Genomic DNA, 14,270 nt, shown 5'->3' with positions numbered 1-14,270 from the left:
CGTCGGCAATGGCTGACTCATGTTCACTGACCACGTGTCTGTCGAGTTTCTTGAAAACTATCGTGAGCTTAGCCTTCATATCAAGGAGGAGCACAGGATTGTCTTTGAGGAGAAGATTCGTTGGGCGTGTTCCACATCGTCGATGATAGCAAGATATCCTTCATGGATCTGGTAGTACCGAAGTACTCTGATGGCATCAAAGAGAGCTTTGGCGAGGGCGTCCCGCCCGGTTAGGGGTAGGGCGCCTTGGGAAATGATCTTTTCCTTGACCATTTTACAGGAGTAGGATGAGAAAGAGATGGGGAAATGGAGGTGACTAGGAGAGAGATGGGAAAGTTGGAAAGATTAGAAGTCCTAAGTAGTGACAGCCTGGCGGCGTTCTCCAGCAAAACTAGAGGATCGGAGTATATGTGGTGAGCTACTCCCTTGCTGCCAAACCTTGCTACAAAGGGGCAGTAGGTGAGAGCGCACCACCCAGACGAATACAAAAATCCCAGGGGGATTTATGTAGGTCCAGATGGCCACAAGAAAGGGAAGGAGTTTAGTGTATGGGGGGCCTTAGAGGGCCTGCTTTATGGTGTGCATAGAGTTGCCATTCTATTTGCTAGGGACTGGTCTGGCAGACCATCTGATGACTGCCACTCTCTCTGTTTGAATAGGAACGATAGGCAGGTAGGAGCCCCTCATTTTATCAGGCCCTCAGCCTGGTTCTGTCTAAATAGCTGCCGCTAGACAGAACACTAACTTCCCGTCCTGCCTTAGGAACTGTCTGGATAAAAGTTAGCTTCTCTCCCTCACTGTGATGAAATAGTCTGTGGTTGGCTATTTCTGAGGGATGAAAGAACTTACTGGAACAGATGCAGGACCCCTCTTCTCTCACTTAAGTGAAACAGCTTTTTGGGTGTTTCAGAGAGAAGAGGGATTCACTTAGAAAAAATGTCAGGCCCTCAGCCTGGTTCTGTCTAAATATCTGCTGCTAGACAGAACACTAACTTCCCGTCCTGCCATAGGGACCGCCTGGAAAAAAGTTAGCTTCTCTCCCTCACTGTGATGAAATAGTCTGTGGTTGGCTGTTTCAGAGGGATGAAGGAACTTACTGGAACAGGTGCAGGACCCCCTCTTCTCTCACTGAGGTGAAACAGCCTTTGGGTGTTTCAGAGAGAAGAGGGATTCACTTTGAAAAAAGGTACAGGTCTTTCCCTGAGGGATGGAGAGGAACTGCCTGGAAAAAGTGAAAGAGCTCCCTTCCTCACTGAGGGAGGAGCAAAAGTGTTCCCAACAATTATGTCTTGTAGGTGGAAGGCCATCCCCTCTGGACTCCCCCCAGGGGTTCATACCTACCCAGGGTCTAGCCGATTTTGGCAGAATCTAGCCGGAAAATATTTCATCTAGCCGAAAAATATTTAATCTAGCCGATAGCCGGAAATATCAGCCGATTTTCCCAGCTGCCTAGCCATTTTTTAGCCGATTTTCAGATTTATTGCTATTATTATTATTATTATTGCTGATTTCGAAAAATAAACCAAAGTAAATATTCCAAAAGTTGGCAGTTATTGTAGCTTTTAACCATATAAGGATATATATTGTCTCCCAGCATTGTGGGAGGGGCTAGATATGTGGCTGTGATACCAGATACGATCATTTTGTCTCATTGAAACGATACTGTATTTAACCATATATACATATATGATTCGCAAGCATAGCAGAATATACAGTGAATCTCAAATTACTGTATATTAAGTAAAGATGTATAACATATTTTAGCATAATCGTTATAAAGTTTATTCTCACAGAATATATAACACTGTAGGCTACTATAAATGGGCGGAGGAAATTGGTCTGTATAAACTTGTGAATTTGACCAATTCATGTATGGGTTAGGGAAAGGAGGAAAATTCTTTTTGTATGTTTGATATTTATGAATAAAAACGATTAATGGATATGCAGGTTAACCTTTGTTGCAATATATTCGAGGTTCACATTCCAAATGGAATTCTCATTTTTGATATATAAAGTCGGATTAGAAAAATAATAGATTTCATTAAGAGGTGGGATAATCTTTAACTTGAACTCTTCCTGATACGAACGTGTATCTCGTACTTATTACACAACGATTAGAATGCTATCTTTGCTATGTAAGCTTTTGCCAGTGTGCTTCTGTTTGTAGGCTCGTCCAGACGAAATTTTCAATAGGCGAGATATTGCTAGCATTTTAAGCATGCCTAAACAGGCAACATACAAACAGAAGTTCAGAAAAGAGTGGTTACAAGATGAAATATGTAAAGACTGGATCACAGAAGTTCCAAATGACGAAAAAAGTGTTTATTGCAAGTATTGCAAGACAAAAATAAGGGCAAAATTCTATGATATAAAGGATCACTCTAAAAGTAAGAAACACCAAGTCAATAGTGAACCATTTTCCTCCTCCAGGCAATCCAAGATTAATTTTCCTAAAGTTGAGAAATCCCGTGATGTATCTCGAGCAGAGGCACAGTTGTGTCTTTTTATTGCAAAACTTTGTGCTCCTAGGTCATGTGATCATTTGGTAGGTGTTATAAAGAAGTGTTTCTCAAATAAAACTTCAGCAGTTATGGCAATGCATAGAACTAAATGCACTGCTGTTCTTAAAAATGTTCTTATGCCTCACTTTGTTGCTAAGCTAAAAGAAGACATAGGCGATAAAAAGTACAGCGTCTTACTTGATGAATCTACGGATATTTCTGTTTTAAAGTATCTGGGGCTAGTATAGTGTACTTTAGTGAACAATCACGCCAATTAGTTTCTACATTTTTACATCTCGCTCCCCTACATGAATGTGATGCAAATGGAATTGTTCGTGCTCTGAAATCGTCTTTACATGATTATGGCCTAAAATTGCAAAATATGATAGGCATAGGATCTGACAATGCTAGTGTCATTGTTGGTTTGAACAATGGAGTTTACATAAAACTAAAGGAAGATATTCCTACAATGGTGCATATTCGCTGTGTCTGCCATTCACTGCAGCTAGCTGTATCTCATGCATGTTCTGAAACTATGCCCCGTAATCTAGAATTCCTTGTCAGTGAAACCTATAATTGGTTTGCACGGTCGTCTTCAAGACAACAGGCATACATTGACTTATTCAAACTTATAAATGATGGACATGAACCGCTCAAGATTGTGAGAGCTTGTCAAACACGGTGGTTGTCTATAGCGTCGGCTGTGCCAAGATTATGTGATCAATGGCTGGAGCTGAAAACTCATTTTGGCTTAACAAAATCATCTGAGAGATGTTATACCTCAGAAATGCTCCACTCCTTGTACAGTGATGAATATGATCATGCATATTTGGTTTTTCTAAAGTCAGTGCTAAATGAGGTTCAGAGAGTGAATAAGATTTTTGAATCCAACGATTGTGATCCAACAAAACTGCTTCAGGACCTGACACTTTTAATAGAAAATTTGGTGAACAGAGTGATGCTCCCTTCGAACCGCCATCGTGTTGATCCTTTCTCTTGTAATTTAGAAGAATATCTGGATCCTAAATTGAATCTAGGCTATGACACCGAAAAACTGTTATCTGACCTGCCTAAACATTTGCATGAGGATCGAGAAAAAACCCTCAGAGAACGATGTTCCCAATTTCTTGTATTTCTTATTAAAGAACTTCGCAATAGGTTGCCAGATAATGTGCAAATACTCAAAACTATGTCACTGTTCAGTGTTGAAAACACTCTTCGTGTTGTGAAAAATTCGATTGTCCCACTTTTAGAATTCTTCAATATTAGTGCAGAAAACATTACAAAAATTGAATTTCAGTGGTCAAATATAACCTTAGTAAAATGGAATGAAACAAAGAACACAGTGAAATTTTGGGCTGAAGTTAATGAGTACAAAGATGCAGCAAATATAAATCCTTATAAAGAACTTGCAAATATTGCTATAACAATGTTGAGTTTGCCCCATTCAAACGCTGAAATTGAAAGGGTTTTCAGTCAAATGAACCTGATTAAAAACAAATTAAGAAATAAAATGAAAACAGACACTACAAATGCATTACTACATATACGTTATGGTTCAAACCGTATGTCAGAAACTTGTGTGTCATATAATTTTCCAAATGAAGTGCTTGATTTAATTCCTTCAAATGATAAGTATCGATGTTCACAAGAAAGCACAATTGATCAACCTGGACCATCACGTACCGTCACCGACGAAGCAAATATTGATGATGATGATGATCTAAACATTATATTGCAAACTATGTAAATAAAAAATATGAGTAATTATGATACACTGATTTTTTTTTTTTTCTATTGTAGGGATTCAATTTGTTACCATTTATTGAACAAGTCAATATTTTCTTTAAATTAGCTTGAATAAACTGAACATGTCACTTTTAGTGCCTTTGTTTACTTTCTGAGCTCAAATTGATATATATATATATATATTGTTTATTTACTTTTATTAGCATGGAAAATTATTATTTTCATTGAAACATATCTTTGATTTAAACAATTAAATAACATTTTTCTCCATACTTTTTAAATCAGAAATGCTTATTTACTTTTGAAACTTTGTTCAGAATTAAAAAAAAAAATAGTTTATAATGATTTAAATGGAAAGCATTGATTTTGTAGAAATTGTGAAGAAAATAACCTTACAATAAAGAAAAAAAAAATTAGCCGGTTTTTTTTGCCATTTTCTGTTAAGTCTAGCCGGAATTTGGCCGATTTTAGAGCTTGAGTTAGCCGATTTCGGCGAGAGGCATCTGGCAACACTGCACCTACCCACGCATTTGCTGTGCGTGGAGTCCTGGAGGTTGAGCGATGCCGTGAATGAGTATCCCCTGCGGCTAGCAACACGCCTCTTTGGTCCTCTATTCCGGCAAGACAGACGGCCTGATCCAGGCCCGGTCAGGTCACTCGGCTGGTCTCCCTCGGGAGGCCAGGGTCAAGCAGTCATGCTGCTGTTGGTACTCACACTGTCCGTGAGTGCCGTTGCAAACGGCTAATTGGCTGCTCATCACCCCTGTTGCTGTTAGACATTGGTTCTAACACTCAGCTTCTCCTTGTTGGACTCCGTGGTGGGTGGGGGCATGAGTGGATGAAGCATTGTCCAAATACATGAAAAAAAAAACACAGACAGATGCCAATGATGACGACCCGTGCAAGGCCCAGACCACGGCAGCCACCCTGAAGCCATATATGCCTCTGGGTGGCAAAAGAAAACCCTGAGCACAGGATGACAGTGTCATGCCTGCTGCCAAGTTGGTGGACAAGACAGAAAACCATCTAAAAATATGTCTATCCACCAGATTGTCCAACAGATGGACTCGGGCCAGGAAGGTCTCTGAGTACCCCTCAGACCGAATCGGGATTGATTGATTATTTAAAATTGTCTGCCGCGTCAACAGCTAAGGTCATTAGCGGCGAACACCTTGTTAAATAGAAATATTAGAATATTTAAAACTTTAAAAATCTATCAATAAATATCTTACAAATAACAATAAATATATTAAAAATCAAAGCATAAATATTATGCTCTAAGTATATAAAGTTATTGCATAATAATTATGCATAATTAAATTTTATTGAAAATATTAGCCTCCCTATTGAAATTAATAAGACCCTCTATGTCACAATCCTCCCCCAATCATTTTTCAGTGTATATGGGGGAGACAAGTACATACGTCTTTGGTCTGAGAATGTTGCACATCTTTCCACTACATGTGCGACTGTTAATGGCTCTTGGCATCCCTCACAAAGTGCTTGACTTTTAGCCATCATCGGTCCATGAGTCAGTCTCGTGTGCCCGATTCTTAGTCTTGTTAATACAACTTCTACTTTTTGGTTGGGATGGATGCTGGTCACCCACCTGCCAAGATCATCTCTAATCTCTCGCAGTTTGTTTCTAGAGGTATGCCTCCATTGTTCCCTCCATCTATCACAAAGACAACACCTTATGATGGGTTTCAGGTCGGTGTGTGGGAGAGGAAAACGAGCATCACAAGGCTGAGTGGCAGCTGCCTTGGCCTTCTGATCAGCTCGTTCATTCCCACTGATACCAACATGTGCTGGCACCCAACATAGTTATCTTTTTACGTGTTGACATCAATGCAAGTCAATCTTGAACTTCCCTCACTACTGGATGTGATGAGTTTAAACTCTTGATTGCTTGCAAGCACTATGAGTCCAATATATCACCACCAAATGGTCGTAATATCTCTAGTCATCTTACTGCTGCAAGGATGGCATGTAACTCTGACAGTGATTGATGATTATTTTAAACAATTATCTGCCGCGTCAACAGCTAAGGTCATTAGCGTCGAATTCCTTGTTTAACTAGAAATATTAAAATGTTTAAAACTTTAAAATCATATCAATAAATACTTACAAATAACAATAAATAATTAAAAATCAAAGCATAAATATTATCTCTAAGTGCCTAAGAATTGTTGCATAAACATTATGCATAATTAGATTTTATTGAAAATATTAGTCTCCCTCAGGAAATTAATAAGACCCTCTATGTCACAATCTTCCCCCAATACATTTTTCAGTGTATATGGGGGAGACAAGTACATACGTCTTTGGTCTGAGAATGTTGCACTATCGTTCCACTAAATGTGCGACCGTTAATGGCTCTTGGCATCCTTCACAAAGTGCTTCATTTTTAGGCCATCCATTGGCCCATGAGTTCAGTCTTTTGTGGCCCGATTCTTAAGTCTTGTTATACAACTTCCACTTTTCGGTTTGGGATGGATGCTATTTCGCCCAACTGCCAAGGTCCATCTCTAATCTCTCGCAGTTTGTTCTGGAGTATGCCCTCCATTGTTTTCTCTTCCATTTATCACAAAGACAACTCTGATGCTGGGTTTCATGGTCGGTGGTGGGGAGGGATAATACATCACAAGGCTGAGCGGCAGCTGCTTTGGCTTCTTATCACTCGCTCATTCCCACTGGACCAACATGCGCTGGCACCCAACATAGAGTTCTCTTTTACATGTTGTACTCAGTGCAAGCCTTCTTTTGAACATCCCTCACGACTGGATGTGATGAGTTTACGCTCTTGATTGCTTGCAAGGCATCGTACTGAGTCCGAGGTTATCACAAACGATGGTTCGTAAGATCTATAAGTCATCTTAACTGCTGCAAGGATGGCCATGTAACTCTGCAGAAAAGATCGAGGGAGGCCTGCTAGAGGAAGACTGCCAGTATGAGTCTTCCTTCTGCTCACTGCTGCTAACCCTCCACACCATTTTCTGATTTCGGAACCATCTGTATAAATTGCATCTGATCCTTGGTTAGTTAGAATTGCTGAAGAATTTCTCCTCGGACTTTCTGCTTCGGATTCTCTCCCCTTTCTCCCAATGCCGACCAATCCCCGCCTCGACTTGAGTGTCCAATTCGGAAATTGTGATTTCCAACAGCAGAACCTTAGTGAGATTTAAATTAGATCTTCATCCACAAGATTCCTCATTCTCCTACTATAGGATCGGCTGATCCTCAAGGGGGTTGGAAACCCATCTGGATGTAGGATATCAGGAATCCTTTGTAGTCTCGTGTAGTATATCCGGTTCATGGTAGTCCCGTGTATAAAGAGGTTGTTTTCTCCACTCTCAGCATACAGGGACTCCACAAGTGAAGACGCTAAAGCCCCAGTAAACAATCTGAGAGCTTTCATTTTGAACCTCCAATCCGAGAACAGTGGGAGTTGCAGCATGAATAAGCTTCACACCATAATTAAGCTTACTACGATAAGCGCTCGGTAAAACCGCAGAAAAGCGTGTGCGTTCTGCCCCCAAGAAGATGTGAACGACTGCAAATACTAAGGCTTTTGTACCTTCCACTTTTAACTGTTTGATGTGAGCACCCGTAAATCTTGAGTTCAAAAATAGACCCCAGTACTACTTTCACCTCTTGGACAAATTGCGTGGGTTTGTGCCTAAATAGAGGGAAGGATTGGAACTTCCTCGTTTTCTCTGGGAATTGTATAGCCAGGGTCTTGCTTGGAGAAAATTTGATCCCATGAACGTTTTGCCCACTGTACAACCTGATTTATTGCAGCCTGCATGTGTCCCTTGCACATCACTGTAAGCTTCCTCCTGACAGTCAGTGTAAAGTCATCCACATACAGCTTACGATACCCGGGGGCCACTTGGAACAACCTTTACGATGTAATTTATAGGCATGGCAAACAGGGTCACACTTAAGAACTCCCTTGTGGGGACCCCTTCCAGCTTAACTTCCAGTTAGAGAACCTGTTTCCTACTCAACTCCTAAACCTTCCTGTCAGCACGGAAGCTTTGTAGAAGGTAATAATGCTCCTCTTAACCATGTCATATATCTTCAGATATGCCAATGCTTCCAAGTAGTATCATAGCCTTTTCAAGGTCAAGAAGACTGCTAACATGGTGACGCGCTGTGCGAAGGAATTCTGTTAGCAGTTTCCATCGTCACAAGTGCATCTTGGTCGATCTCAAACCTTCTAAACCCATATTGATATGGGGTTCAAAATGTTTTTCTTTTCTAGCAGCCATGTCAAACCTGAAGTTTACCATTTTCTCCATCGCTTGCAGATCAGCTGGTGAGGGAAATTGGTCTGTAATTTCCTGGTGTGGCAGCATCTTTGCAGGTTTTAGGAGACAGGAATGATAATAGCTTCTCTCCATGTGGATGGCACTGGGGGACCCTCCCTATAGATCCTAGTGGTGAATAGGTCTAAACAGAACTTCTGGCAGCTCTCTGGTAAGTGAGATATCATTTGTATGGATATCGTCCTTCCTGGTCTTACGCAGAGGCTGCGAAAGCAGGTCCATCTCCTTGCGCAAAAATAGCAAGTTTGTAATGGAAGTTCTGCTGCAATCCTACTGAATAACGACACTGGGTGTTTTGTTCCTGTTCAGCACGAAGAGTGGTAGAATCGAGAGTGTAAGGATGATCCAGAGATCTCTGCCATGGATTTGCAAGCTCTTTGCAACAATTTTTTCTCTTTGATGATTTATGCCTCTATCTTCGAGCAGGTTTGGACATGGATGTGATCTTTCCAGCAATCTACGCCCCTTGTCCATACCCATGCTAAGAGGGTCCCGAGTTAAGTTGAGGAGACATACTGTTCTCCACAACGTCCGTCTGGCCTCCTTTACGCACCTCTTGGCCTTGGTCGGGTCTTTTTGTAATTTTATCAAGGTTAGAATGCTGGGCTTCGTTTCATTCATTCAACTGCCTTACATGCAGCTTTTTTCTTGCTCTTACAGCTTTGTTGGCATTCATCAGACCACATAGGTACCAGAGGTCGACGGTAATGCGCTACTTTTATGAATGGATGCTTCTGCTGCAAGGTGAATTCGTGATGTGAAGTGATTACACGCATCTTTGAACACGACTGAAATCATTCACGATTCCTTGCAATACTGCAGTTGATCTAAAAGATCCAGTCTGCATGTTCAAGTCGCCATCTCTGCACTCCATTGACTGGAATAACCATACACCTCTCCCTCCAAATATTGGAAGGTGGTCGCTTCCATGTAAGTCCTCCATGAACATGCCAAGTTAAGTTCACTGTGATCAGGTGAGGCCGGATCATGTGTTGTATGAGCATTGAGGGCAGGGTTGGTGGAAGGAAGATGCGCTAGAACCGAAGCAAAGGCCTACCTGGCTGTGCACATTGGAGAATGTCCCAGTTTTGATTGGAAATGTGTGGAGTGGTCATTGTTCAGTAAAACTGCATCTTTACTCTTAAACAAGGCTCCAAGGCCCTTCCTAGGAGTTGAACAAAGTGTCTCCCCAGAGGTGATGCCGACCATTGAAATCCCCCAAGAGTAGAAGTGGATGTGGCAACTGCTCAAGTTAGATTTTCAAAGCATTAATGTTCAGATTATGATGGGAGGAAGTTAAATAGATGCAACATTGTAAGGTCGTGTCAAGCTATTTTCACAGCCTTCACCTGCAGTGTTTTCTGCAGGTGGACTGGCCTGGAAGGGAAATTCTTGACATACCCTTACTGCTACTCCTCCATGAGGTCCCTTGTCCAAAGTTCCCGATATGGGCTTGAAACTGGAATCCTCTCAGGGAAATGTTAACAATTTTCCCCTGGTCACAAGCTCTTGTAGACATCCACAAACTGGATTATTGAAGCTATTCAGATGCTGCAGTTCTTTCCCATTTTGCATGAATTCCCTGAACAGTTCCATTGAATTAGGGTAATCCAGTTTCTTTATATTAATTTCTTCATAAGGTGGTTGGCAGCACCTGTCGTCAAGGTTTGCCCACACATTTAGGCTGTCCCTTTTCCATGATCCTGGGGAGTACTTATTATGGTTGTTTACGCTGTGGAACTAGTTTCCACAGGTTTCCCTTGGACATGTTTCAGGATTTCTTTGCCTGGGAAAAAAGAATGGACCCTGAGCCTTTGCTTCAGGGGCATTTCTGTCTAGCAGCGAGGCCCATGTGGATGTTGTGCGCTGGATTCTTTTGCACAGGTTCAGGATTCCTTTGCCTGGGCAAAAGAAGCGTTCCTGAACCTTTACTTCAGGGGCATTCATCTAGCAGGCAGAGGCCCCTGTGGATGTGTGGCAGCTGGAGCTGTTACGGTTTAGGACTCTGGAGCTTTAAATGATAGCTCCAAGACTACTTTTGGAGGAGTCCTCCTCACATAGATCTCTCACTCCTACTCCGTTTTCTGTGGAACAGCCCACCAGGAGGCCGTGTCATCAATTTGGGACTGAGGGTTGAGGAAGTAGCAGTGGGTTGTGTTGTATGAAGCTTGGAGGGCAAAGGTTGGTGGGAAGGGAGGATGTCGCTAGAACCGAAGCAAAGGACCTACTTGGCTGTGCAATTAGCACACAGGCCCTCGCTTTTGCCTCTGGAAAACTAACTTTCTTCTTGCTCCTTATTACCAATATTTTCAATTTTCAAATTTGTACCTTTTTACATTGCTTGAAGAAGCTTATGAGCTTCTTTGCAGTGGTAACAGCCTCTTGAACCTGACAGTTGTCATCTCTTGATGACCTTTGTACCACACTACACATACTCTTGGTTTGGCACATTTATCTTTAAAATGACAAGAGTTGGCTCCATGCCCATAACCCTAGCAGGAAGCACCGCATAGGGTTGGGACATAGGGCCTACCTTGAGGTGGTACCATCTAATTTAACCGTTTCGGGAAAGGGATTACGTTTTAAAAGTTAGAAAAGAGCTGGTTCGACTGTTCCAAACCCCAACTTTCTTCTAAAAAATTTTACTGCCACTACATTAAATTCTCTATTTTCTCCTCAAATCCCTCATCGGTCTGGGGGAAAAGAAAATTTCCCCCTTACCTGATTGAGGTGCGAAAACTTCAACTATCAGGCTACCTCTCACTTGGGGTGATGCGGGGCCGTTGACATCTTCAACAATTTTTCTTGTATTCGAAATATCAAGATCCATGATTTTACCCCCTCAAAGGGCTCACTACTAGGTCTTACTATATAAAAGCTTTCATATTTACCAGGTAAATTTCCTTAGTGGGTTGCGGACTTTTCCCCTTTTTACCTGGGTTTTGGGGGCCCGGAACCATTGCGATTTCCATTCTTGCCCTTTTGGGAAACTGGAAAAGGTTCCAGAGGCAAGGTGTTAGAGAAAATGGGCAGGGATTTCGTAGGGCGTAGGGGGAGAGCTAGATCTTTTAATTTGTAGTCCATACAAAATTTGGAAATTTCCCACCCCCCCCCCCCCCCACCATGGAGCCCAACGAGGGTAGCATAGTTGGGGGGTCAAAAAACTCCCAAAACCGGGAAATATGAGGGAAAAATCCAGGCCCTATTACAGTACTGATGGCAGTCTGGGACCCATGCCTACCGACTAAAAAGTACCTGCTTGACCCACCATATTTTGACCACCAAATTTACTTTACCGGGCCTTGATCAAGCCACCCCTCTAACCAAATAAAGGACCAAAAGGTGTGTTACTAGCTAGGGCGCGCGTGCAGCATCATCAAACCCCCTGTCCCTGGTAATACGGGATGCCACGCAGGCCCAAAAACACATGGGAAGTTCTCCCTGGGGCCAAGATGGGAATGAACCAGGGTGGTCCCCTCTTAGGCCTTGGTGCACCGAAGCCATTTTGTCTCATCCCTCCGGTACCCTCAGTATGGGTTCCCCCGGGTCCGCTCACCAATCATTGGGCCTCAACCCCCCACCCGGAAAGGTGGTTCCGTTACGGGGGGGTTCCCTTCGGGACATTTTGAGAAAAGGGGGTCGACCGGGCCCGTTCCGGGATGTGCCCCCCGCTACCTTTTTTTCCCCCCCTCAAGGGGGAGGGGCGCTCAGACCACCTCGCTTTGAACAAGGGAAACCCCCCACTAATGACAATACGAAAGACCATTTTAAAAATCCCTACTGAGAATGCGGGGTTTTGCAAATGAAAAATGCTGAATAAAAATCAATTGCTTTTGAACTGAACCCCTTTATCATCAAAAGGTCCTTGAGGTAAAGTGGATGGCGATTTTGTTTTGTCAAAAATTTGCGGTGGAACCTTCCTTGTTAATGACAATAAAACTCCAGATTAAGGATTTATTTAAAGCTGAGGGAAAATTTCACGATCTTCGAGTTAAAGAAACTATTCCTTTGGGCCCAAAATCCTGAAGGGTGTAATCTTTCACGGGGATTTGGGGTGATGGAAGAAATAAAATTTTTGGGGAGAGCATAAAGGGCCCAAAGACGTAGTGGCGTTCTTTGTATGACCAAGAAGGTTAATATCAACAAAACTGAACTGTTTTTTTTTCCCTTTTGCTTTGAATAAAAGTCAACGTGGGTTATGACTGTTCAAGAAGACCTTTTTCCAAAAGCCAATGCTTGTAATGATGCCAATTCGGACACACCTATTGATGTTTTTTAAAGACACAAAAAATTTTTTTTTGGGGGGCCCTAAATTTTGCTGAAGCCCCTGAAACCCTCAATTTACAGCCAGATTTCCAAAAGGCAACTGTGGAGTCCCCCCTCATTGGTAAGCTGATGCAGTATCCTGAAGAAAGGAGACTGAACTTAGCATATATGAGAAAAAATGGTTATAATACTGAAGCTAAAAGTAAAGTGGAAGTTTGACACAAAACCCCGTACTTCCTATGCTGAAGCGTACTAACTCACTCCCGTGCAGTAATGTCAGTCAACGCTCACCAAGGTAAAGAAATTGCTGACTCAAACAAACCATTAAGAACTAAAAATTAAATATACCCTGCCAAAAAAAAAATTTGGGTTTATTAAATACTCATCAAACCCCTAAACACATAAGGGGAGGGTACTGAAACAAGTCCGGAGCCACCTTCCCTCCGGGCTACTCCTGTAGGACTTGTCTGGGAGAAGCAACGCAACTGTCAGTCGTCTCCCTCACCAGAAGTGCGGACGGAGGGTTCTGTCTCCAAACCCTCCCGAAGAGGTCCCCGGGGGGCGAGGGAGAGGGGGCGTCTCCCCCCCTAAAAAAAAATAAAAAATTGGGTGGGCAAGGCACTTTCCAAAACCCCATAAAACGTAATCTTTTCCCTCACCTTATCAATGGAAAGGCGAAGTCTTTAATCTAAAGTAAATGCCTTAAATTTTACCCCGTCCTATGCTAATAGATTTATATTCTCCAAGAAAAAAACCCCGCTCTGACGAGGTCGTTTCGCTGAGGAACTACCCTCTATGTCGGAAGGATCGTGAGGGTAGGGGGGGAGGCGGGGGTCCACCAAAACCTCCCCTTTTTCAAAGTGACTATTTTATTCTACTTGGGGTTTGTCGCATCAAGTAAGATTAATGGCACGTATCGGGGTATTGTTTTTACTTATTGTCCACCTATGCAGTGATACCTATGATGAGCTCTTTCTCCCAGGGAAATCTGCCACAAAAAAAGTATTTTACATTTAATGCTCATCATCGTTTTTGGGGTTTTCCCCCGGGTGGATGGTAAGGTGAGCAAGTATCAAGTTTATTAATGGTCTGTTTTTTCCCTTTTGAAAAGATGGGATCCGACGCGGGTGGACATAATAACGGTAATTTGAGCTTTATTGACTTAAAACTGGTCTCTTCATCAAACAGCCAGTGCCTGTGGCACACCATTGACGACTCGTTGGGGAAACGATCATCTTCCCATTTTGATTAAAAATCGACACGTGAGAAGCCTTCACACTTAAATTAACGTAAAAAGAGCAGACTGGGTCGCCCCCCACAAGGAGCGTCAAACTCGAAATTTTGGAGAAACCCTTGATATAAGTAAACAATATTCAGAAATTTGGGTTTAAAGGCATTGCTATCCATTCCTAAAACTTTTTGG

The 14,270-nt window shown here is 42.4% G+C and overlaps 2 protein-coding genes across 2 annotated transcripts; both read left to right on the top strand.

Annotated features, from left to right (window-relative positions):
• The first annotated feature begins 306 nt into the window (after positions 1-306).
• Positions 307-2,749, top strand: LOC119580597. The gene is made up of 3 exons (XM_037928707.1): positions 307-413; positions 1,595-1,598; positions 2,168-2,749. The coding sequence occupies exons 1-3, from the start codon at positions 307-309 to the stop codon at positions 2,747-2,749; spliced, it is 693 nt and encodes a 230-aa protein (XP_037784635.1).
• A 134-nt stretch (positions 2,750-2,883) lies between these two features.
• Positions 2,884-4,251, top strand: LOC119580596. The gene has a single exon (XM_037928706.1). It carries the CDS (start codon positions 2,884-2,886, stop codon positions 4,249-4,251), a length of 1,368 nt encoding a protein of 455 aa, XP_037784634.1.
• Positions 4,252-14,270: the final 10,019 nt, after the last annotated feature.

This window comes from Penaeus monodon, chromosome 14 (assembly GCF_015228065.2).
Source record: "Penaeus monodon isolate SGIC_2016 chromosome 14, NSTDA_Pmon_1, whole genome shotgun sequence".
NCBI classification, from domain to species: domain Eukaryota; kingdom Metazoa; phylum Arthropoda; class Malacostraca; order Decapoda; family Penaeidae; genus Penaeus; species Penaeus monodon.
This window is presented reverse-complemented; position numbering and strand designations above follow the sequence as displayed.